Source organism: Falco naumanni, chromosome 2, assembly GCF_017639655.2.
Source record: "Falco naumanni isolate bFalNau1 chromosome 2, bFalNau1.pat, whole genome shotgun sequence".
NCBI classification, from domain to species: domain Eukaryota; kingdom Metazoa; phylum Chordata; class Aves; order Falconiformes; family Falconidae; genus Falco; species Falco naumanni.
In genome coordinates this window covers 29,605,355-29,632,267 of record NC_054055.1, presented here as the reverse complement: position 1 = coordinate 29,632,267, position 26,913 = coordinate 29,605,355, and the positions used below count along the sequence as shown (strand labels likewise).

Here is a 26,913-nt window from a genome sequence, read left to right as displayed (position 1 = left end):
CCCTGCTTTCCGAGAGCTCTGGGAAGCGGCAGCAGGCAGGTGGCAGCTCTTCACTGTGGCTGTTTGCTGAGGTTCAGAGCCAGCAGCTGCCAGGGAGTGAGTGCTCATGGTGTGGAGCAACCCGAAATAACAGAAAAAGTCTCATTCGAGGGGTGGGGCTTGACAGTCAGAAGGAAGGGAGCTAAGCAAAGCCAAATGCATTAAATTAAAACCTGGAGATCAGAACCAGAAGGGAAAGGGTGGTGGGGTTTCGCCTTTGGCTGAGAACCTGTGAGCACTATTTCTATCCTGCTCAAGATGAAACGGTGTTATCGGAGGCAGGATCTGCAAAGCTGAAGGCTGTAGCCTTTTCTTCTCTCTGTTTGTTGTTATGTTTCATTTTGCTTTGTGCCTAGAGTCCCTCTAATGTCCCGCTACAGCAAAATCTGTGGCAGAAACACCCTGACCTAGAGTGAAGCTCTGAACTGACTTGCTGTCTCCCACGCTGTGACCCTTGTGAGGAGGAGTGGGAGGAAATTTGGCACAGCATAAGTGTAATTTCTACCTGTGTGTCCCTGGGGACCTCTGCTTGGACACCGGGACAAGGGAGTCCCTTACTGCATTCATTCATTGTAGGCAATGGTACCCTCTCTCAAACTATGCACTTTCAGTTCAGGTTCAGTAAGTAACAGTCAAATGCCTCATGCTCAGTGACTACAAGAGAGAACTGTTGCCCAAAATTTGATCTCACGCTTAAGCCTGGTTTTGCCCAGGCTCTGGGGTTTATCTGAACCTGCTCTGTCCCACTTCTGTCACTCTGCAGTTGCTACTTGATTGCAGCTTCTGGAGAGCTTCTTGACCAGGGGCTTCAGAAGCTGTGTCTGATGAAGCATTTCACATCATGGTTTTTAACCAATTCTTCTTTGACCCCATTGTCTGATGGCTAAGGTACATCTGAAAGCAGCAGACAACTTCATGTGCCAGCTCACTTTTACTTTCACAGGCTCACTTTTATAGCAGGTAAATGCTTTAAAACCATTACAGCAATGCGAGTGTTTAAGTCACAGGAACTGGAGAGTCAAAATCCATGCTGCATCTAAAAATCAGTTTTGTTTTGCTTGTAGAGATTACTGTACCTTCAAGTGACAGATGGGAAAGTGAAAACTTTCTATCATCCTTGAAGATTCAGACAGGCTAATAGAGAAAAAACGTGAAAGGAAAAATTGTCATTAAAATGGTCTTGAAAGGGATGACTTCCAAATTATTGTCTGTCAGCTTCTCCAGATGGCCTGAATATCTGTCAGATGAGCAGTATTCATTAGAAATGCCTAGCAAAAAAAAAAAAAAAAAAAAGGCAAGGTTTCTTTTTAGTGAGGTCTGAAAATGAAAGGGGAAAAAGTAGAAGATGAGGGGAAAGAAGGGAGGAAGATAATTTGAAGAAGACCTTTCTCACTAAAACGTGACTGTAAAAAAGGCAGCTTTTGGTTCTGGATTTATTTTCTCTCTGCAGTACGTACATCAGGCCTGACCCATTCCTTTTATCTTTCTAGGTGGAAATAGGGATTGGGTTTTTGCAATAACACTGGGCTCCTGGAAAGGCTTCCCAGGCCCCTCTGCTACAGCAGTGCAGACCCCCGCTACCTGCTGGCCAAGGAGGCCCTTTATGGTGCCCGGGCAGTCCCTTTCACTGCATCTATAGGGCATAGCTGTGACTGGAGCTGAGGATATGCAAAAAAGGAATACAATTTCCAGTGCCCATGTAGAAACCTCTTAATAAGCCTGTAATCAAGGAAAGACACCAGGAGTTTAGCTCCCACTTGAAAATGCATTTTCCAGCAGCAAGACTCTGAGACTGAATCCAAAGCTAAGTGCCTTATTTACTGCCATCACTACCTCTCTTCATTGATCAGGCTGGTGCTTTTCTCCATCAGATTTACCTTACCATGTGCTTAGGTTTACCCTGTGCAAGGGAGAAGGAAGGACACTGGTGAAGGTTTGGCTTTATTTAACAGGCTTTTGAGGATGGAATGGTCAAATGGGCTGATGACAAAACAAGAAAGATCCATATAGCAATCAGTGGCATGCTGTGACCTCAACAAGTGAGAGGAAGAGCTGAGTCTGTAAAACAGGACTTGCTAGCTATAAACTGTCAGGACAGTTACAAACAATGAATTTATGGTGTGATGTCTACATGGGTTATTTAAGGCATGTCAGATCTTTGGGTAGAGGATCCCGTTGAAGCCACAGCAGCTTTCTTTTTTGTGCGTTGACTTTTGCTGATAGGTCTTGGTCTCTCTGAGTGCAGTCATTTTGCCCACAGCAAAATCTGGTTAATGCCTCTTGGTTTATTAATCCTTCTGTATTTATTGTTTGAGACCTGCCTGCATCTGAGCTATTCTTGGAGATATTAATAGTGGTTAATATTTTACCTCTTGGAGTAAGCTGATCACTGCATGCCACAAATCATTTCTTTATCACTTCAAAGATGAAACCTATATCTGTGCCAAGCCACTAATGTAATTACTGCTCCTTCCCTGCCACATCCACCGTATGCAGAACCTGTTACATGCAATTATTTTCAATCCCAAGTTCCACTCCAGACAGACAAGATCATCCTTCAGGTGCTAAGTGTTACTAAAATATGACTCCACATTATACCCACAGCAAAAGTAACAGGGAAGGCAGTCTGGGATGGACAAGGATCACTCTGGGTAGTTTACTGTTAAGGCATCCACCCTCTGACCCCCTGGTTTGTAGTTTTGCAACCTGTAGGTCTGGACAGCTCCTCACTTAGCACATATAGGTGTTTTAACTCACTTTTTGAAGGTATCCATCTCTCTGGAAGGACTAGACAAAGAGCCTATGGGCTAAATAAGACCCTGTTAAATATTGAAGCTAGGCACTTAGTTCCAGCTTTGCACTGCTGAAGCTGGCTGCATTAAATCAGCCCTGTGGCTCTCTCCCACATGCCTCAGTAGCACATTGAGCCAGCCACAGCACCTGCAATAGCAATGTTTCATGGATCAAGGCAAGGACCCTGTTTCACTCCTGAATGCAGAACTGCTCCAGAAGAGCTGGTCTCTGACACCTCCACGGGTGCATGGCATGTCATCTAAAACAGCAGCCAAGTGCCACCAGCACCTCCACCGGTGGCTAGCCCCATCCCACTGTCTGGCTCCCTCGCACCTCGAAGCTGCAGCCCCTTTTGTGAAGGTGCTGTTTACAGACCTGCACATTTCCTTCCCCTTTCTATTTCTCTTAACGACTTCAGTGGATAATGGAAGATGACAGAATGGTAGTTGCAGCACTGTGGGTTGTTGGTGGTTAGGTTTTTTTCTATTTCTGAAGAAATGTTATAGGCATCCTAAGCATTTAAAGCAGCTGTAAAGATGGGTGTGGTGTCCTGGGTAGCATAGCTGTCTAAATACAGTAACTATAGGGCAGACCAGGATGTGACTTGAGCTAAACCAGTAACTGCTGTCTACTGAAGCTGCAAAATTAGCTTAAGGATTTCTGTGGGGTTTGCAGCCCTTGTATTTAACATAGGTCTTTAAATGGAGGTTGCAGCTGGTCAGCAGGATCTACATTCTCTGTGATTAAACAAACTGGCTGTGGGCATGTATGAATTATTACCAGTAATAGTATGCAGTCTTTTTGCTTTTGTGAGGTCTGATCTACACATTTAGTTGCTTACAAACAGTGGTGGTTTGATTAGAAAGGAAGGAAGGGGCTGAGGGACATTTATCCAAGTCCTGTTAACACCATGGGCTTTGAGACACTCCACACTTTTAGTGCATAAAATAAGGGAGCTGAAATGCCAGTTTCCAGCTTCACTGCCCATGTAGACCAAGCCAGTATCGGCCCTGCTGAAGTCATGCAGAATCCTCTGAAAGCAATAGGACATTGCACACACACACTCACACATAGATATATACCTCAGGACATAAAGCAAAACTTGTGAAATTTTGTCTTACTGACTAGCAGGCTCTAAGTCTTTGTGGAAGTCTTACACTGAAGGTAGATCCCTGAGTTTGGCCTGCACCTTGTTTGCAAGAAGTACTGGGGAACACAACTGTGTTGTCAATAGACCTGCATTCACAACTGTTGCATACGCACCACTACAGGGAAACATTTGAAGGTGAATCAAAACCAGCTGAAAACCAGTGATATCAAAGGAGATGTCAAAACAACAGCTTAAAGGCTTTTGGCCAGTTGGTACCTGTGACAAAACTGGTATTTATAGGCATAGGCCTTTTCGCCAGACAGTAATGTGCTCCTGGCAGCACCTTTGGTCTCTGGCAGGTTTTATGTTTGCTAAATGAAGCTTGTGAGTTTGCTGATGGCTTTATACCTTGTCCTTCACACATAAACATGCTGCTGCTCGTGTGCCGGGGCCATGCGGCAGCACTGGCGTTAGGTGGCAGTTTCCCATTTATCTCATCATAACAGCCAGCACGGGTGCGAGCAGAAAAGAAGCTGCAGTGCTTGATGGCTGGTACACCACAAATGAAACTCAGCGCTGCTAAAGCCCATACCCAAATGGAGAGCCAGCTGTTGCTGGGGCAGGGAGGTTCTGTCATAGCACACTAATTTTCCCTTATTTGATTTATTTATTTCTAGGGGCACAGCTAATGGTGGGGCCCAGCAGTGGATGCTGAGATCTGGTCATTAGACAATGTGGACTGGCTTTAAGGGCAAGTACCCACATACGAGTGAGGCATCTGCTCCTTTGGAGCAATTTAACATGACAGTATATCGCATTGCTAATGAATTTTTGATTGAAACCAGAATATTTTTCACTGAAACTGAGCTTTGTACTTACAGAGATGGACGTACAGAAGTAGGAAAGAGGGTGTGATGCGGGGGTGTAGAGGTCTGGCTAGGGAAGGGAATAAATTGCCAAGGCTTGCAGTCACTCCATGCAGTGTAGCATCAGAGGCAGAAAGAGCAAACAGGTACACTTTGGAATAGGATGGGCTGTGTTTGGAGGGTGGCAGTGGAAAGTGCTGTGAGCAATATTCGTGGGAAAACTCCCGAACAACGACCTGTTACTGCAACAAAACCTAAACAGGGCTGAACAGACAGTCCTCTGTGAATGCCATGGGCGCTAGACACTCTTGCCACCTGAGGAGAGTAATTGGCAAGTGCTAAGAGCTTTTTCTGGGTTTGGAGGGGCAGCATTGTTATGCTAATAGTCCTTTCACTTGCCTGCAGTGCTGCTGTTGTGCTCTCCTGGAAGAATTGGGCAGGAGGCTTTCCCAGGACCTATTTGTGAAGAAGGGCTAGCTGCTGTTTCATCTGGTCCAATGCAGGCAGCTGCAAGCCTGCCTTCCCTCTTACCCCCTGCATACTTCTCCGTGCCCCTTGCAACAGAGCCCTCTGAGTATTTGGGAGGTCTGCCAGAGAGTCTGTTCAAGGACACATGTTTATTGAAGCCAGCAGAGCCAGGGTAGTTCACTTTTGGCCAGAGCAGCTTCTGAGCTGTGGTCTGCCTGGGCTGGCACTAGGCATGTCGCGGGCATCATGGGCAGTGTGGGAAGGGGTCAGAACCATAGCAAGGCTGGCGAGGGCTGCAATGGTCCACCAGTCTGTGCATCTAAGTGCTCTTCCTCCCTTCCTCAGCCATTCTCATTATCAGTGGTGATGTTCCTCCTTGCCCCGTTGGGTCCTGCCTGTTCTTAGCACATCAGCTGTATGCATTGTAGCAAAATACCCTTCTTGCTTTAACAATTCTTAGTGAGAATCCGTCAGGTTTTTTCAGTCTTAAGCTGTAGACCGAGTTTTGGCCGAAGTTCTCTTGTCTGAGGAACATCCTTTCTGAGAATTTAATTTGAAGCGACTCTCATTTACATGGATTCTATCAGCTGCTGTAGGCTCTGAGGCCCTGAGGGAAAAAATCAGATGATACTGTGAAAGCTATTAGCAAGGACATTAGAAGCAACCATATTCAGGTCAGGAAAAGTTCTGAAAACACCTAGCATTCATGTATCCTTAATTGCTTTTCTCCCTTTACAGCTGTTGGGTGAACCACCATCTGAGAGGGGGCTGCCTCAGGGATTTCTTTTCCAGTATAGATATGGAGAGAGGAGCAGGCAATGACTGCTCAACAAGGAAAGGAAGAACTAAACTTGAGCAGCAAAAACAAATTCGAACTTTGTGGAGGAAGGTCTAAGGAGCTAATACTGACCCTAAACAGGGGAAGATGTGCTTGGGGAAGCAGCAAAAGAGTTTCTGAGCTGCACTGCTAACAGCTAAGATGCTAAGAGCGTTAAACATTTTTGGAGAAGGATGAGATACCACTTCTGGACTTCAGTGCCTTGTTCAAGCATGTCTTTGAGGAGGCAAGAACATTTTGAAGTGGTTTCTTTATCTTACAGGACCATAAAAAATATGAGAACCTTAGACATCTTGAGGATGGAGACAGCAGAAATCCATAGCTAGCTCCAAGCCCTAAGCCAGAATCACTCTCAGGGACTCCTGGTAGACTGGTGTGGTGTCCACTGTGCCTCTGACACCACACCCAGGGCTTTTCTGCACTAGGAGTATGCCAGCAGAATTGCTTTGCAGGGAACACATTGTCCTTATTCTCACTGTCAAGATAAGAAAAGCAAGATGGTGTGAGGCCAAGGGACTTGTCCAAAGTCAGCCAGTGAAAGTTGTAAGGCTTCTGACCTTGTCTCAGTCCTGTGCTCTACCTAACAGCTAAAAGGGACAACTACAAACCCACACTGCAAACTTTTTGGGCACTTGCTTGCCTTTACAGTCTGCAAAGTGCCAGGCATACCCAGCCTGTTATCTACCTAGTGATTTATTTCCAATCTTACAAATAAGATCTGACACAAAGGAGGTAACATTTAAATGCTGTACCATACATTGAAATGTTCTTTCTAGGCTGTCTGTGTAAGAAGCTTTGCCAGCTACACCCGATTTTTGGCAGCTGCTGCAGTGACAGCTGAGAATGCAATATGATAAAAAATGCCACTTCTGCAAAATAATCATAGCCCATTGGGTGAGTCCCAGCAAGATCTTGTGAAGGAAAAGGCTTAGCCAAAACACATCTGTTCAGGGCAGCATGAGGGCTGGAGAAAGCAAAGCATGTTGTGAACGTTAAGCCAAGCATGATAATAGGTAAATGGCTCAAGAACTCAGTTGTTTTGGATGAAATAATTTGAGAAAAATTTGTGGAGTGTGTACCTGTGGTGTGAATTGATCAGGTGACATGGAACCATGCTTCCCTGGCTTTTGAAAGGGTGAAAAACAAAGGAAAATTACAACGGATTAGCACAACTGTCAGCTTAATTTTCCTGCTAGAACCTTGATAGACCCTGATTGATTGTTCTTTTAATCAATCAGAAGCAATCAGCTTGTAAATGTTGTGACTAGCAGAGCTTCTATTTAACCCTACGTTGAGTTTTCCGAGTAGTACATGTACAGGTTCTGCAGAGTAGAAGGGGAGTGTAAAAGCTCTCAGACAGAATCTTCAGAGGCTGAGGATGGCTTCTGGTGCTGAACCACCAAGGCTGCCTCCAGCCCACGGATCAGCTGTAAAACAGTGTAGCAGAATGCAGCAGTAGAAGTCCGAAAGATTTTCTACTGTTTTTAGGAGACTTTTTTTTTCCTTGGAGATTCCCAAACAACAATTCGACACTTTGATTCCTTGGTGGCATCCTGTGTTTAAGCTAATGGCAATTGCTTGTAGAAACCTCAGTTTTCTTTTCTCTCCATAGGACTGTTGATCGGCTCTGGTTGTGCCCTCTATCCTCTTGGCTGGGACAGTGAAGAAGTCAGACAAACCTGTGGTAACCTTTCCAACCAGTTTGAATTGGGTGAGTCATCATCAGAGTATCTCAGCCACATTAGACTCTTGTATGTGTTGTCCACAAAAGCAAACAAGGACAAGAGCACAGGCATAGAGAAGAAACCCAGCATGGTAGGGTATTCAAATTGCATCGTTCTGGTATGGTGCTAAGGCAGGGGATTTCAGATAGATTTGTTGGAAATATTTTCAAGAAGAACATTATAAAAGAAAATGAAGGCATGTATGTACGTATATATTTAAGACAGCAGATGTAGTAGCCTTGCAATACGGGAGCTAACACTCCTGGACAATTGACAGGGTAGGCTGAGTCTACTGTCATGTCACAGCACAGGTCAGGGTAATTCACAGTCAGTGGAATTAGCTGTCTTTGAAGTCTGGCATGTTTATGGCCTTCTAATCCAAGTCTAAAGAGTACGGGTTTGGTTACTTGCGTCCCTGGGACCTGATAAATAACACTTGCTCCCTGTGTCAGCCTTCTGCCAGACAAGCCACTGGTCCTACTGTTGGTAACTGCACTGAGCCAAGGACACGGCGCAGCTGGGCTCGCACCCGGTATGGGGTGAGCCGCCTCTAGAGAGGGCTCTAGAAAACAAGGGCCCAGCAGCAACCTAAGGATTAAGCAATGTGGGTGATCAGGATCTGATATTTGAATGTGCATGCAGGTCCTTGTCTAGCTACAAGGATTGATGCAGCTGCTGAAACCCTACTCTGTAAGCACTCTCTGATCCTGTATCACTTGGGGAAGAGGGGGATCTGTAATCATCCTGAAGGAGCAGGAGAGACTGACCACTCCGACCTTCTGAAGACTTGAAAGCTGCTGCCATTCCCAAACATGGACACACGCAGTTCCCCATTTCCAGACCCTGTGAGCCAAACATTATGGTGAGTGTTAGAAATTCTTTCCATAGCTGTGTGTGCAGGGCTTGTGGCAGCCTGGCAGTAAGGTCAGTGCAAAGAACAGTGGACAAAAATGGTCTCCTAGTGTTAAACACAAACCTACTGCATTGCCTTTTAATTTTACACTGATATTTCTGTCAGGCTTCAGGAGTAAGGAGTTTTGCTTCCATCTCAGAGATGTTTCTTGTGAAGATAGGCAAATGAATTGAGGTTGAAAGGTAAAAAAAATATTGCTTTGGGAGAGATGCTCTGGGTCACCCTCCCTTACACCATTCCTGTGGTGTTTTGGAGTGCATATGATCTGGCATGGGATCAGAAATTCTCATTACCAGTATCAGCACCCATCTCTACCACTGCCACTGATGTTATCAGCAGACATTAACAGTGTTGCCCAAGGGATGTTTAACATGCTCTAGAAGCTTTACCTTGTTATTCTGAACTCTAATGTCCTTCTGTGCTACTGATACTAAATTTTCTTTTCAGTGAAGTATAAATAGTTCCTGCAACTTTATTATTCACCTAAAAATTGACAGATACGAGCACAAAGGAGAGATAGCAATGAGAACAGAAATAGTTAACTAGCAGAAAAAAATGTCGCTGAACTAAGATTCCTGGGCTTGTGGGAAGGTGTCTCAAAGGGTGTAGTAGAGTCAGCAAAACACTGCAGTTACTGTTCATTGCTGCCCATGGTCAATCCTGTGCAGAAGCCTGACGCAGTTCCTAGCCAGCCCACCGAGCAGCACCCCCATTTGAAAGGCTGGCTAGCCCCTCGCTGGTTCACACTGATGCCGGCTTTTCCACCCCAAGCATGTGAGCAGCTCTGCCTCTCTGATTCCTGCTTGTGTCTCCCAACAGCCTGCTTGTTCCCAGGCTTCAGTCTTTGCTCTTCCCAGAGTGCAGAAAAGTGTTACCTTTCCAGGTCGTTTCTCTGCAAACTCACACAAAGGTAGGTGGTGTGCCAGTCTGAGCTCCTTGAAGACAGCACTTAGGCAGTTACAGCCTATGACCTTAAACGCAGTCATGCCCACAATCAGAGAGCAGAGTCTCCAAAACCACCTTCACCATCTCAGCATTGACTCATGAATCAGATATTTGCATATATTGAATCACTCTGCCACTAAAGTCAGCGAAGAAACCCATGTGAAAAATTTCAGCTGACAGCTTTCCTTCTAGGTACACATAAGGACCATGAGATATATTACATTAGCTGTGAAGGTGTGTACTCTTACTGTATTTTCTGGGCCCAGAGCATGCAGGGCATGTGTTATGCATGCCTAGACTTGACGGGACTGCTGGTGTCACCAATCTGCTGCAATCGTATGTTAACACATTAATTAACCAATTATGAGAGCTGAAATTTGCTGTAGTGGTTTCCACCAGGCAGCTCTACCACTGAACATCTCTCTTCCACATACTTTAGCACTGAATTTATATGCTTGGCTAGGATGTCTTTTTACTTAATGTCAGTGCCTGACTGATGCTGTGTTAGCGAAGTCATCTGTAAAGAAGAGGTACGGTCTGAGGGCCGTTTAATAACCACGCTGCTCATCATCTTTCATAAATACTTCTTGGTTGGTGATAGCCCAAACCCTCTAGTCTTTTCTGAATCATTAGAGACTGTCTTACTCATTATAGCCTACAGGCCAAAAATGATGTTTCAAAGACTTAATCTCACTAAGTCTCAAGACAAATTTAAGTAATTATTGCTTTCATTTGAATATTTAATTTGATTAAGCCACAACGATATGCCTTCCATTCCTGAGTCTGTGAAATTAGTTGTCTCCACAGCCACGTATATACTCGCTGCATTCAAAATCTGACATCAGAAAAGCTGAGCTGCCTTGAGCCCTGCACTGGTTTGCTGATGGGAGAAATGGTGGTGATGGGAGTGCCGGTCCTGCACCTCCTCCTGCTGTGGGTGCTAGCAAGGATGACGCTGAGAACGTAATTCAGCACGTGGTTACTCTCAAGGAACAGAGTGTTCAAAGGGATGCTGATCAGCAGACAGCATTCAGCCTCCTCTTCAAGGATGGCAGAGCAACTGCCGCAGCTTCAGCAACAGGGGACGTGCATGCGGTTAGGAAAGGAGTGTCAAAGCACAAAAGGTTTGACCACAGAGCCAGTAAAGGTGGAGATTCAGCACTGAGATTTGTTCTGGACTTTCAAAAGGTGAGGCAGAAAAAATGGTTGAGGTTGGAGGTAAAAAAGATAAGCTAGGAGCGGATATTTACACTAAAGGAGGATGAAGAGAAGAGGCAGGTGCAGAGGAGGGACTGCAAGAACTCTCTTGAGAAGCAGCTGAATTGTGCACTGTGAAATGTAATGTTAACCAGAAATATTCCAGACTTAACAATTAAATGAAAATTTTTGTTTTACCTAAACAAGACAAACCCGCACCTGCCATAACATGCTCATTCAAGGGGGCACCTTACCGCTCCGTACAACTGTCTGAAAGGAGGTTGTAGCAAGCTGGGGGTAGGTCCCTTCTCCAAGATAACAAGCAACAGAAGAGGAAACAGCCTGAAGTTGTGCCAGGGGAAGTTTAGGTTTGGTGTTAGGAAAAATGTCTTCACTGAAAGGGTGGTCAAGCATTGGAACAAGCTGCCCAGGCAGGTAGTGAAATCACCATCCCTGGAGGTGTTTAGAAAATGTGTAGGTGCGGTGCTTAGGGACGTGGTTTAGTGACGGATTTGGCAGTCCTGGGTTATGGTTGGACTTGATCTTAAAGGTCTTTTCCAACCCAGATGATTCTATGATTCTGTAACTAGACAGAATAAATAAGATGCAATGCTAAGAACCCATAAAAAACCCTAATCCTTAGTGGGTGTGCTAGATAAGAAGTGCTTCTCCATGTCTTCAGGCTTTCTGAAAAGGCATTAGACTAATAGGCACTGCAAATAATGCTGAGATAGCCCATATTGTGAAGAGGGGACCTCCTCTGTCCGCCCCCACCAAACACACACATTTCTGTGTACATTCCAAAGCAATATTTAAAAAGGCTGCAGGAAAAATAACCATGCCTTTCATTTATTTATAAGTGGATTTGGGTATTCTTTTCAAAAAAACCTGAGCCAACATTGTGAAATGCCCAGCAGTTTGCTGCTCTTTTGAAAATTGTATAGTTATTTGGTGGTTTTTAATAAGTGAACAATGTCCAAATGGTTTACTTAAACATTTATATATTTAGTTGGGCTTATTTTTATAATCAAATGAAAGTGGTTGTATAACTCCATCTCTACAAAGAGAAGTCATTGTTTGACTGAAGATAACCTGCCAAGGACAACCCCATTTGTTGATTAAGTTACATTCAATAGCTGAGCTCTTTTGCTAATGAGGATGGGAAGTAACTTCCACAAATAGACAGAGACTGGTGCACCTGTAGAGGTGCCTGCTCTCTGCTCTTCTCTAGCAATCTGGTTTTGCCATCATGAAAAAAAGCACAGTGCTAGATTAGGGCTTTGACAAATGACCTGCGGCAAATCTTGTTGGGATGCTAAGGCCATGAGAGGTCCCTGTCACGTTCCTCTCCTTGTGTTTCCCAGCTCCCTAGCAGCCAGAAAGACCTGTATGGAGGTCTTGGTGGTCCTGCTCTGTATTGCAGCATCCCACCTCAGATCACAAACTGAGCAGAGTTCCCATCAAAACACCAGACTATGAACTGGAGCAATCTTTTGCTGCTGTTTTTAGGGTGGTAACTCCTAGAAATAGAGCAATATAAATAAATGGGAACAAGAGAAAAGACATGTTTATGTTTTAAACCAGCACAGTTGTTTGCTCAGTGACCGAGTCAAAGTTCTTAGTCTAATCTGGCCACAGGCTAATGCCTGAGACTGGAAGTATAAACTGGCAGTGCTCCAAGGGACTGCCTTTCACTTTCACCAAATGTCTGAGGATGGATCAAAGTCATCTTAATCTCTTGTCTCTGCACAAGCTGCTATTGTTATGCTGCATTATTTACACCCTGGAGTTGCCTGTGGGCCCATTCAGTACAGCACTGACATGGCACAGCAGCACAGAGCAGCTGACTGAAGCGTGTGAAAGTGAGTCAGATCTACACAATTCCATGGTCTGCAAAAAGCAGGCAATTTCCCAAATGCAAGCATCTTTATAGCATATCATATAGCACACATTCAGTTTTGCTGAGCTAGAGGCACTAATACCATTTTGTTTTCATTTCTAAATGTACCACACAAGTATAACAGCTGAAAAATGAGGGGTTTAGCAGGAATTCATTAAAGTGAGGGACCTTGTGTTAAGGTGAGAGCATGCATTAAAGTAAAGACTGCACCAGACATTTGCAAAAACTTCCACATTCTATGATTCTGTGATAGATGCTGCGAAAAAACTGTGTGAAGAAATCTTTTGAACATACATGCCTTTTTTAAAGGGAAATGTGAGTGTATACATGTATAATATAATAATAATAATGAATACATTAGTATTGGTCTTGAGTGTCTAAAATCTTCATTTTAGACTGTTGATTTCCCTAGATGTGCATGTGGAGACTGCTCGGTTGCTGAATGCTTATTTCTGTTGTGCTGGGTGCAGAGGCAGCTAAATTCCACAGAAGGTCCCAGAAAAGACAGGGCATGATCTGTTTAACTCACAAAATTGAACCTCAGCTGGGCACTGGTGAAACAGCAGTACAAGACCCATACGTAAGATCCTGAACAGCAAAATGGATATCTAGAGTAAGATTAATTTATCTAAATGTAGATGGCTCATGCCATTGTAGGTACCCTAGGAAAATTCTTCTGGCCTCCAGCTGACACTTCCTTACCACCAGATGTATGAAATAGTATTATGTACTTACTTTATTAACTGAAAGAATGAAGGCACTAATTTAAGATAAACTCTGATTTTTAAGTTGAAACACTTGGAATAAATGTTTGTCTTCCTTTGAGGAAATGTGGTGTGTTTGGGCAGTCAGGACACAGCCTACATGACCAGTGCTCCAGAATTTTTTATGTCCTACCCCTTTTTGTAAGAAATTACTTTTTTATGTCATACATTTCTTACCTAGGACCTTCTTTTTCATTCTGCTGGTTGATCACTTGTGCTAAGAAGCATCCTACAAACGTGGCTATGTGTTTGCTGTGCGTAACTACCTTCAGACCCCATCTTTGAGTTTCATCATGCTTTTCTTTGCTACTAAAGGCAGTGAAAATCACAGGTCTGGCAGCAAGGGCTCGCACAGTTCAGGTGCAGCCATTGGCACACCATGCCCTGCCTACCCACCCAGCAGCTGCTGCCGCAGCCTGCCCAAAATGCATCATTATGCTTGTTTGAGTTCATGCTATCCTTATGAGGCTGGGAACAGTCCCCTGCCCTATTTCTTCTGGAAGATCTAGGTCCTCTCCAGTTGTTTCATGTTCTCTGGCTATCACACTTTATCGCTACCTGTCATGAAGAGAGACATCCTAGGTCTGGGGGCTCAGCTGCAGCAGCCGTCAAAGTGGTTGGCTCCAAACACGCACCTTTGCTTGCCCGCTGTGCCAGTGCATCCATCTGTGAACTGCTGTGAAAGGGCACTCCAGGCTGAAGTAGCTGTCTGGAGATCAACTTAAAAGACTGGCTCCCATCCTGAATGAAACAAGCAGCTGGATTGCCCTCAAAAGCTCTCAAAAACTTCTCTTCTGAGGGACATTTGTTTCCAAAGATCATTATTATTAAGCCACCCCCTTGCTACTTTTAGAGGGCTTGAAACATCTTAAAGAGAAGTGTTGACCTGATAATTACTTTTGCTGTAGAAATATTAGAGTAAACAATCTTTAAAGCACTTTAAAAGCAAACAGTGCTGTTGCTAAAACAACATAAAACCCCCACAGAAAGCAGTGAATATAAAAAAAAGCTTTGTCAACGAGTTGATTTGCCTTAGGTGGCATCATTTCAGCATCTGGCTGAGTGTTGACATACAGTGCCAAAACGATCAAGAAAAGGATTTAGAGGGTAGGACAATTTATTAGAAACCTATTAAAGGCAAAGGCTCCAAAGCGGTATTTTTCTACGAGCAATCTATCTGAAAAAGCGAGTTTTCTTGTTCGCAGATCCTCTGCAAACAGCTCAGAGATCCTACCAGTTCAGGTTTTTTGACTGGGGCTGAGACAGTCTTTACAAGTGTACCTGAGCTACAGCTGCTGAGTTCTTAAATAAATGAATGAGTCAGCCTATGTGCTAGTAAAGAGTTTCATCAAGAAACATTTCCTCTTTAGTGCTACCTGGATAACTTCCATTCTTAAATATTTGTAAGCCTTTGGTGGCTATATCAAGGTCTACATATATTCTTTCTAACATAAGGGACTTACCTTTGTTGCCAAAGTTAGAATGTGGTCACACAAGGACCCTCTGCAGTCAATAGAAGTAAGCAGGACCATCCAGAAAAGGACTCAGACCACCTAGGGGCAAGTACCTGGTGCTCTTTCTTACTTAAAAAAAAGCTGCTAAACTGGTTGATTGGAATCCCTTCATAGCTAAAGGGAGAAAAATAGGTGCTACTAGAGCAGGGTTCACCTGTTGTACTTTAGATGTCTACCTTAAGATGGACACTTTTATAAGTGACTTTTTCTCCTTGTTTTTTCCAGAGGGAGTCTGGTTGACTAGTCCAGTGTGAATCTCTGCACTGTGAATGTCCAAAGAGAGGTGAAATTATTTTCACTTCCCGCAATAGATGAGCTTTCTGCTGACTTCTTCCAGGAGGCAGAGATTGCTCCTCATTAGCAGGACATAAGCTATATGCGCTTGAGAATTTGAGCATTGTAATTGACCCAAGGTGTTTCTTCTCCTTCATTGTTCCATGATAAATGCACACATACAGCAAATTCAAGGTTTTATTAAACAAAATTGTGTGATCCTCCAAAGAAAGGAAGATTTGGTCATATGAGTGAGTGTCTGCATACAGCAGAAGTGAAGAATTTCAAGTTGGCACTTCTTTTTCCAGTTTTTTACACTTCTGGACTTTATGAGATTTTATGCATTGAATTACAGACCAAAAATCCATGCCATTTCTTTGACCAATTATAAGTAACCAAAATAGCTTGATCTGTGCATGCACGAGAAATCATATGTTTTTAACGAAGAGAAATTCACACAACAGGCAAAGAAACCAGCTTACTAAATTCATTATTTTACATCAAGCTCTTTGTTTGGCTGCAAGAACACCTTATATAGTGTTCTTTCTTTGTTTCGCATAACTACTTTAATCCTTTCTGGATGCATTCCAAACTGTAACTTCCTTTCCTGCTTTTGTAGCTGATTTCACGTGATGGTTTTTCATTGTAACTGTGTCAACAAACAAAACCCCATCAGCTATTTCATTTATCTTGGCTTTGTTTCAAAATGATTATGCCTTCTTATTAATTAGTTTATTATCTTTTACATTGATTTGTGGCTTTCATTTCTCCAAATTCCTGTACATCCCTTAACATCACACTCCTTACTTTGTTCTACTTTGCCAACACCCTGATTGATTACATGAATTCACGTTCTCTGTAGTACTGGACTCTCATATGAAGCTGCTAATTAGACTTCCTGCACAACTTTTTGCAAGTAAGAACTGTAGTTTTTATTTTTGAAAGTATGTAATTTGTATTCTTCAGCCCAGCTAGTTCTGAAACCTTTTTTCCTTCATCTTGGAATGTAGACTGTGTTTAAGGTTAAATGGTTAGAGTTTTCCAAATACTCCAGGCTGCAAGCCCAGGATAATCTTAACATTAACAGCAAAGAAGGTGCAAATATTTAAGATATTAAGTCTGGCAATTAACAGGTTTGCATCCAAGACACTTCCATATTCTGGAAATTTTTTCAGAAGTGTCAATTATTGGTTATTTTAGATGAAAATCATATGCTATTTCCAGGACCTTGATAACTATATGTGATAATTATTTATAAGACATCATGAGTAGAGATCCTGGTAAAATTCTGTTTTGGCAACTGGATTCTGGCACAGCTCCACAGTAGATCAAATATTCACAGATTTTCTGTTGCCAGTTTTCACGCACTCCCAAATTTGTCTTAATCTTTATTTGCCTGTTATATTGAAGAGGAGAGGGAAACCTAGGGGACACATATCATGGCCTTGAAGATCACATTAGAAATCAAGAAAAGGCATGGGACTATTTTTTAATAAGCCCATCGATCACTTCAGAACTACCTTTCCACATTCTTTGATTTCTTTCAATTTAGCAAATATTGTCTTATGTTCTATGGAACTTTCCTCTGCTGAATCTTCTTTTGATAGTCTTCTCACTCAACTTGTGTTTGCCCTTCATCCTCGGCGACCGCAATTTCTTTCACTCCTTTTACAAAAGAGAGGAGTGTAGTATTTCCATCTTTCTTTCTTGTATTTGATTGGAAAATGGCTGTACATCCCTATAGCTGCAAAGTCTGTTATTCTATGATTTCCGTGTTCATCCTGACACTCTCTTGCTGCCAATCCCAGTAAAACAAATGTGAAAACAGAGTTCTTAATGGCTGGCTACAAATTTACCTGACCCAACTTGGATGGTCTTGCTTCACTGAGCAACCAAGAAAGCCGATTATTTATACTTTACTTTACAAAAAAAAAAAAAAAAAAAAGGATCCAGAACCAACAAAATGCTGAATCCACAGCTTCTCCCTCCATACTGACCTGTCAGATAAAGACTGATTTGTTAAAAGCAACACCACTCTTGTATAGAAAAGGAAGCTGCTGTGATACATATCATCTCTATCAGCTAGAAGAGTGTCAGCTGCTGGAGAATTTACTTTGGCATGAAACCAGATCCGGCCCATCTTATGAGCAAGAATATGTACACATTCTTGCACACATCTCCACACCCTCAATGGACTGGCACATTTCTACCTGTATATATGTATTCCTATGCATCCTTAAGGAAAACAGCGGCTTTTGTGTCTCTGTGTGTGTGAAAATTGACGTTTCAATAATTGTTTAAATTCTATCAATTAATTAGGTGCTCTTGCTCTTCATTTTAGAGTTTTGACATTAATAAAATGGGAAACTGCAATGCAGCATTTCTAATCTTTAATATGATGGGCTCCATGAAGGCAAACTGCTCCACTCAATGGTTGAATTTAAGCCCCAGTTCTGCAAAGCTCTTAACCATTTGCTTACCTCTGAATATATGACTAGTCCCACTGATGTCAGTGCAATAGCATTTCAACATGAAGAAGGGTCCTTCTGTGGTATCCATTGTTATAATATAAAAATTTAAAGCTAGAAACCAAAATCTATCTTCTCTAAGGCGTAACATTTCTACAGGTGTATTTCTTTTCATTTGATGTTACATTTAATTATTCATCAACCCTGCTTTTTGTAAAGCTTCCTGTTCCATTTAAAATAAATAAATAAAATTTAAAATTTTGAAGTGAAGCAGAAGTCATTTTACAATTTAAACTGGAACTACATTACTTCATTATTGACAACCAACAATCTTTCTTTAGGATGCAGTGGATTAAAATAGGTCATAGATGTAGTAAAATGAGAACACTAGAGCAGAAACCTCAACCCCAAAGCATTTTTTCTCCTTGTGCAATACAGGATTATAAATAGGGTAGCATTGTTTCATTTTGACACATGGCTATGCAGTGTAGGCAATCATGCGTTGCAGAAGGTACCTTTGAGATGGATTACCTCTGCTCTTATAGCTATACTTAGATATGGACCTAGGACTTACCTGTGCTTCTAATGGATAGTATAGCTAAGTCCTATACTCTCAGACACCTTCCCCACTGCAGGCTCTTCTTCAGCACAATAGCTTGAAACGCTGTTCTGCTCAGCATCATCTGAGTACAGATCAAGCTATTTTATCTGAGGCCTCCCATTGCTCCTGACACAGGCTGGAAATAATGGCCGGGTTTATTGCTGTGTTATTATTGCTCTAAGGTCAGGCTCCCAGCTCTTTCATCCGTTCTCCTGCACTCCCCCTTTCTTTCATTTGTTCATCTTGACCCAACTCACACTTGTGAACTGCATTGCATTTTTTAGATGAAGAGGCAGCCTGCCATGCCTCAGAGCATTAAGTAGGGCAGTGGTCCTTAGGGTAAATGGAGCATGGCGTGGAGAAATAAATGTTATTCTCTTCAGTCGAGACTGAATATGGATGTTGTATCTGTTGAGCACATCTCTGACACTGATTTAATAGTTCTTTCTTCTTAATATGCATCACGTATACTCTCCCCCTCTCCCACTGCCAAAGGACAAAATTTGAAATCACACCATGCAAAAGTTCAAATTTACTTCATTCTATCCCACTTAGGTCACAGCTTTGGGCAGTGCTCCCAGGTGAATCTTTAAACTCTTTTTAAAGTAACATTTTGACATTTATTTTCTCTACCTGGAAGCATCACAATGAGAAAGATTTACTTTTTCAAGCTGCAACTACAATTGTCTAGTAGTTTTAGGAATATTTAGCAATTTAAAAAGACGTATCAGATGAAGTCCATCTTATCATAAGAAATACTTTAGCACACACCACCCTGGTATAAATATGATCATTTCCAGAACAATCCAATAGATTTAGACATCTGGTGAATGCTTAATCTGATTTTTAAATTCCCAGCAGAAACTGTAGGTAGTGTGTATACACAGACAAAGCAATAGGAGGTCCAGAGACAGGTCTCTGCAGGGACTGCTGTGCAATTGGGCAAGGATTGGCATCAATGATGTTGCCAGGCACTTGGCAGGTCTCCATGGTTTCTGATGGTGTTCTCTTTAGGAAGTCAGACTCTTTGTGTGGTCTTCTGTAAGGAAGCCAAGAATGGTGTTGATCTACAGAGCATAACCAAATTACAAAACCAAGTGAATCTCTCTTTCTGCTCCAGCACATTAAGGAGAGAAGCTAATGAGCTCAAGCCAAGGGAACAGCTCCTCGAGTTCTCTGGTCACATAAAAAATTTTGCGGGTTATGAAGGAAAAAAGAAACAAGTACTATGCTTCCTGCTGTGGTGTCAGCCTGTGATCTTCAGAGTAGCCAGGAGCAGGAGTGTTGCCTCCCACTAATGTCTCCTCACAAAGCTGGCCTCACAATATCCTGTGGACAATTGATGCATGTGCTGTTTGCCTTGAGGCATGCTAATGTTTTGGACACGTTGAGATGTACAGACATCTTTTGTGTCTTGTGCTTAAACCAGGATTAGCTGAGTTGATAATTGCCTGAACCCAAAGCCTGGCCTTCAAGGATGCCATTGGGACAGAGTATGGACGTGCCACCTGTTTCAGCTCTGTCTTTACCTTCTGTTCTCTGGAGGGAAGAATGGTTTCTCCTGCTTTTTCCAGAGAGTGGGAAGGAAGTGTTGTATTGCTGCTTGTGCCTTACCGAGAGCACTCACTGCTCAAAGCAGGGTGGTATCACCCAAGATGGCAACACAGGGAGAACCTCAATTGTAATGAGCTCCAAGCACTCAAGATCAAAATGAACAAGATGATGCAGCCCAAGTGAAAATTACTCTTCAGAAAGGCTGCAATCCTGAGGAGTAACAGCAGCCATCTCCTTTTGGAGATCTCTGTGAGGAGGCTTCCTCCTTGCTGCAGCTGCTGTATTCCTGACCTCCTCTACCGTAGGCACAGCGATGCCTGGAAGGGGAGCAACCACTTCATGGTCCACCATGGCATTCCCCAGCACCATTTGCTAGTGATGAGTTTGGCTGTATAAAGATACCGAGGCCATTAAATGTATTCGAGTCCATATTGTGGCACTGTTAAACACATTGGACAAAAGATCAGTGCAGCTTTCAGCAATGAGCTGTGACCTTGGGTGGGGAGAGGGAAATTTCTGGACTCCATCCCCACAGCAGCCCCCAGGCAAGAGGTCCCCAGACACCATGCTGCTTTGTGGATGGTCAGGGTCAATGCCTGTAGAAGGGCAATGTGAACAGGTTCCCCACAGTCACGTCCTGGGTTAGTGTCGCCCAGAAGCTTGCTGGGTTTTGAGCCCTGTCCCTGTGACCTTGGAGCTGGACCCACTCCGCTCTTTCTGTAGGGAGTGAGTTACCTGCAAATTCTCAAAATGTCAGTCAAAAATAATCAAAAGATCCTCAAATGCTGCCTGGGGGAGGAGAAGAAAGAGGAGGGTGGGAAAAAATCCTCTTCCAGCTGTAGGTGCTGTGGGGAGCGGTGCGGCAGGCAGTCCCTGGCCAGGCGGATTGAGGGACGCCCGTCCCACCTCAGGGAGCTCCTCAGGGAGCTGGCAGCCTCAGCTTCGGCCCTCACGTGGCGTCCCCTCTGTGTGGAAAACAGCAACTGGCCAAGCAAATGAGCTCAGAGGGCTGTCTGCTGCAATCCAGCACTTTAGAGGGGAGCCATTTAAAAGCCTGGCTCTTCTAATTGCTTGAATTACACCCCGTGTTCCCTGTCTGAGGTGGACGTGCAAGTGGGCAGAAACCTGGCAAGGTGCTTTTTCCTGGATGGGCAGAAAGGATGGTGGCAGTGCTTCCTCCCCCAGCTAACACTGTGCCTTGTCGCTCTATTTCCCTTGCAGGGACCTGCCACATCGGCTGGGCCTACTACTGCACAGGCGGGGGCGCGGCGGCCGCCATGCTGGTGTGCACCTGGCTGGCCTGCTTCTCGGGCAAGAAGCAGAAGCAGTACCCCTACTGAGCCGGGCCCGGGACACGGGCGCTGCCACACACCACGGGCTCCCCGACGTCTTCTGGATAAGGACGATGAACGAGAAATTTTTAAGTGCTTTCTCTCTGGAGCGGGCATGAGGTGGGATGGCTGGTGGCCCGAAGGTGGGCAGGGAGGTGAACAGCAGTGCAAAGCCACCCAAAGGAACAGGTTTTCTCACCTGAGCCTGCTCCACAAAACTTTAAGCAAGGAAAACTACTCTTTGGCAAATGGTGAAATTCTGCGTGCGCCAGTTAATGGAGAGGTTGGTGAGGGGCCGGCGGTGCCTAGAAGCTGGGGCAGCGCGCGGCAGCCCCTCAGCGCGGCGCTCCCGAAAGCACACACGCATGCACAGATGTTGACCATGGCACAAAATGAGTAAAGAGGAAACTTTTTTTGGTGCGATTCTTCCTGCTTTTCCTTTTTTTTTCTTTTCCCTTTGGTTTTTGGTTTTGTTTTTTTTTTTTTTTTTATTCTCTCTGGTGGTTTAAAATTCAGTGTTGCAACACTTTTTAATCTATACATTAAACTTAATAAAAGGACCAATAAGCCACTTTATCAGTATTTTGTATATTCTCTACACGTTTTTCTTCCTCAGACATTTAGCCACTGCTTATTCAGCCCTATATAACTTTTATTAAGCCTCTGTGTTTTCAGCATTATTACAAAGATGCAACATAATTACATGGCATATGTAGCCTTTCCCTATAGTACTTTTATGAAGTGCAGTAAATGGACGTTTTTCTGTCCATTGGAAATTCCACTCACGGTACTGTAGAGCTCTGTTGGTTATGTACAACTAACAGGAAACTTCTTCCAGACATAGATTTCTGTTTCTGTTATGTTTAGCTCATTGATGTCGTATTGTGCTGTACCATGTTTATTATTTCAATATTCATTTTTGTAAAAAAATATATATATAATATGTGCTATTTTATGTTTGTATTTGAAAAATCTCTGTAAATAAATTTTTCCTTAATCAATACTTGCAATGCATGGTCACGTCATGAGAAAGTTCCTTCCCAGATCCCCATTGGAAAAATCCTCAGAAACAGTCATGATTTTTATAACCATGCTGTATCCTCTTTCCCTGTAAAATACATACATTTAGGGTTCAGTTACATTGCTGGAGGCTAAACATCTATTGCCACTGGAGGCGTTCTTGCATATCCCACATTTTTACCTGATGCAGTCAGGTGTCCCTGCAGGACTTCAGTGAGACCTTCCCCATTTTGCCCTGGCCGCTGCAGGATCAGCATTCCACACAGTACTGCAAATCCCTGTTTAGGCAACTGAAAACAAGCCCTTACTTTCTTTTCTTAATATCATTGACACTGACCAAATACCTACCAGGCAGTATTCCCTGTGCAAAACACTGGAAGTGTACATACAAAACTCAAAACCAATCTTATTTTCTTTAAGAAAAACAATGTGAACTTAAAACATGGGAACTTGTAAGGGGTTTTCAATCATGCCCTTAACATATGTTACTCCCTTTAAAATTTGTTTCTCTGCTCTTGTTTTCCCAATATGATATTTCTGTGGTGTATTTCTACATTACTGTCTGTGTTCTAGTTGTGGTTCATGCTGGTTAGTAACACTTGCAGCTGTTGCAGCTCTGAAATCATGCAGTTGCTTTGTACATTATGCTGGGCAGCTTTTTGGAGGTAGGTGGAAATAGCAATGTCAGCTTAGAGTGATCAATCCTGATATTACTGAACTGAATTCTATCGAGTTTCATTATAGCTTAAGCACTATTTATTTGCTTTATGGTGCTGTACAGTGAAAACAAAATTGTACCTTACCGCTCCTAAATTAGCCCATAAAAGCCCTATCACATGTGACTGCTGCTTCTGCCTGAGAAGCACGCCAACCGTGCTGTGGGGGCTTGCCTCCCGGCATGCTCTCCCAGTGGCACCAGCAGCAGCAGGACATGAAGCTCTTCCGTCCTGCTTGTCCCTTCTCGTGAGTGCTCAGGACCATACCCAGACCTGCTGTGGGAGGTCAGTGGTGTTCCATATACATACTGTTCACAGTAAGTACAGATATGCCTGTTAGGGTTGTGTATTGTTGCTTTATTAAAACCCAAGGAGATATAAACACAACTTTGGCTGTGGTTCTCCTGGCTCCAGAAAGACCTTTGGCAGGTATCTCAATAGAGAAATGCTGGTTTTGTACAGTGTGCTACTGTAGAAGCATGCCTTTCCTTCCACTGAAACTGCGGTTTGCTATACAAAGTTTCAGTGATGACTTGGCTATAAAAATATGTGTTATTATTCTAAATTTGACCCTCTGCTGTTTATATTCTGGACCATGCATCACGGAGAACATTTTGACTTCTTTTAGATCTTCCCTCTGCTCAGGTTCAGGCTTGATTTATCGTGATCTGGAACTATGCAATTACTTCATGTAGAAAATTAGGTTTTTGTTACAATGCAATACAATAGACTGACTTTCTCTGAATTTCTATACAATCTCCTTTTTTTAATTTGGGCTTGAATAAAATGCCAATTTTAATAAGCCAATGATATATGCTGCACCTGCTTTGTAGCTGTTTATCATATAGCCTTCAGCTGCTGTGATATGAATAAACTGATCACAGCTTAATTAGGTTTGTCCATATTTGTGCATTTTGGTTCTGATATCCATTTTTCACTAGAATATAAATACCATTTATTATCATGGTTATCAAGCTTCACAGCTACAAACTAATAACTTCAAACTGGGCAAAAGATTGCTTTCAATTTCAGAGTATGAAGTGTCAATGAAATATTTACAATATTTACCATGTTTAATTTTCCATTTATTTATTCTTGAAGATGAGGAGCTTGGCCTTGCCTTTGTCAAAACAAAAGACATAAGCTTGCACAGGCTCCTGTGTCACTGAATTCTGTCCTTGCCATTGCTGGCAATCTTTATCCCATAATCCTGTTCATAGATTTATCAAGCTGTATTTTAAAACTATTGAAGCATTTTCCCCCCAACAACTATATTGGGAAATATATTCCCAAATCTCACTCATTGGGTGATTAGACACTTCCTAAGTTCCAGACAGCCCTGCATTCTGGAGCTCACTGTCAACACAGATATCAGAGGTCACAGTCCACTTCCAACCAATACTCTGGGAGCAGCAAGTTTCATCTGTCACTCCTAAGTAATACAGGAGCTAATATAGAAATAAATTGTTTTGTGTCAGAAGTTACCTTAGGAGCACAGCATAATTCACATGGGAAGTGACCTCTGGAGCACTGTAGTTCAGCCTCCTGCCCAAGGCAGGGTCAGTCATGAGGCCACAACAGGTTGCTCAGGGGTTTTTCTCCTCTGTTCTTGGAAACCTCCAAAGGTGGAGATACACAATGTCTCTGGCCAGCCTGTCCCACTGTCTGACTGTCCTCATGGGGAACCAGTTTTCCTTATAATTGATCTCTTCTTTCAACTTATGACCACTGTTGCTCACCCTCCCGCTAAGAAGCACTGAGAACAGCTCATCTCCACCTTCAGTCGCCTCCCCATAGGTACTGGGTGGCTGCTATTGGGTTATCATTCCCCCTCCCCAAGCCATCTTTTCACCAGACTGAATAACCCAGACTCTTGGCCTCCCTGCACAGGACAAGCACTCCAGTCCTCAGGTCCCCAGGTCCACTCCACAGAGCTGTTCCCCAGCTAGGCAGCCCCTGGCCTACGCTGCTGCAGGGGTTTCTTCCTTCACAGGTGCAGGACTTGGCATTTGTCCTTGTACTTCATACGGTTCCTGTTGTCCCATACCTCCAGCCTGTGTCAGTCCTTCTGAATGGCAGCCCTACCCCTCAGTATATTGACTGGTCCCCTCAACTTGTGTCAACTGCAGACTTGATGAGAGCTCCAGCTCTTCCAGGTCACTGATAAAGCTGTTGAACAGGACAGGTACCAGGATAGGCCTGTGATACACCACTCACTACAGGCATCCAGGTAGGGTCTGACCAGGAGCCATGACCCTCTGATCCTTGTGATCCAACCAGGCTTTTACTCATCTGATTGCCTACCCATCCAGACAACAACATCGCATCCCGAGCACAAAAAAAATATCTCCGGGAGCCTGTGTCAAAAGCCTTGCTAAAATTCCTGCAAATGACAATCATTGCTCTTCCCTCAATCACAAATCCTGTCCTTTCACCATGGAAGGCCACTGGGTAGGTCAGGCACTGTTTGTTCTTGATAAATGCATGCTGACTGCTCCCAGTCATTGAAATGAGGACGTATGGGGCTACCAGTGGAAATAAGGTGTTGGGATCCTGTTGCCTTTGTGTGCTTAACTTTAGCTTTGCATGGCCAGTCGTCAACAGATCTAGAAATATGAAGGGTAGGAAAAAAATCGAACTCTGGAAGTTGTAAATTTACTTCACATGTAAGTTTGAGTGAGGCAAGTGGAGGTGGCAGAATTTGATGCAATGCTTTATTTACCTAAGTTTGGTCATTGGGAATGACTTCAGGAGAACACATGTTGAGTAGGAAATTCTCCCACCCAAATCCCAAAGATCTTGGGACTTTCTTTGCCTGTGCAGCATAGCATGCAGTGCCAAGACTCTTGTCCTGAGCACTAGTACAGTATTTCCTGAGACGGAAAATGCAAATTCTGTCATTCAAGCATTAAGCCAGGGAGAAGCTTTTCTGTATAAGTATGAAGCATGTGAAGACCCTGTCTGGAGGGCTTTACACTTTTTCTGTAAAAAAAAAGCCATTACTTTCAGGACTTACATATTAACAAATGACTCAGATTTTCACTATATGCTGTAGATTTTGCTCCCTCCCCAAAATACAAATATATGTCTATGAAAAAAGAAAACTAACTTCAAAAATGTTTTCAAATGAGAGTTAGATAGCTCCCAAGGTTAACCCCTTTGTTTCCTTCTTCTTGATAGAAAATACAGAAATCAGTTGCAACTGCAATTTATCTGTCATTCTAAGGTTCGAAATAAGTCTATGAAAAAAACTGAATGACAAGACAGATAATCTGTACATCAACATAAGCATTAATTCTACTCTACATGCTTCACCTTTCAGAGAGACAATGGTGAAATTAGATACATCTTTTTTTAGAAGTGACATTTTAGTGTAATTCCTTAAGCAGACAGGATTTTAAATATATGCTTTTGAGTATTAAGTGTTTTAATTATTATTATTATTTAAATAATGATGGATCAAAGAAAACGAGGAAAATTTTGAAGTAGCATCAAGTTCCATTCTCTTAGTGGCAGGAGAGATGGTTATTAGATTAAATATAAATGGGTGGCCTTTTTTCACGTTCCTCACCAAGAAACAAAGCATTCATTGAAATGTATATGGATATTTTAGCTGAGTAAAGATAGACTCTGACTCCTTTCATGGACAATTTTATGACCTTTTAGTCTTCTAGAAGTATCTGCTAAGAATGTCTGTATGTTAGGGATAGTCCATGTTATGCTGAGCATATTAAATTAAGCCATCACAAGGAAAATGATAATCTGAAAGGAACATATGGCACAACTTCATTATACTTACCTACATCACCTGGGCCCAGTGCATTGTTGCCTGCTTTACTGGCTGCCTAAAGGCAGATGAACTACATGTTACTCTACTTTAAGCATCCTCCATCACATAT

General features: G+C 43.0%; 1 protein-coding gene across 1 annotated transcript in view; it reads left to right on the top strand.

Moving 5' to 3' along the window:
- Positions 1 to 22,281, top strand: part of LHFPL6 (LHFPL tetraspan subfamily member 6) — a 144,833-nt gene extending 122,552 nt beyond the window's left edge. The window contains exons 3-4 of the mRNA XM_040584480.1: positions 7,707 to 7,805; positions 21,169 to 22,281. Of these exons, the coding sequence (XP_040440414.1) occupies positions 7,707 to 7,805; positions 21,169 to 21,287 (218 nt within the window). The 3' untranslated portion in view covers positions 21,288 to 22,281. The remainder of the gene's footprint in view (positions 1 to 7,706; positions 7,806 to 21,168) is intronic.
- The last annotated feature ends 4,632 nt before the right edge of the window (positions 22,282 to 26,913 follow it).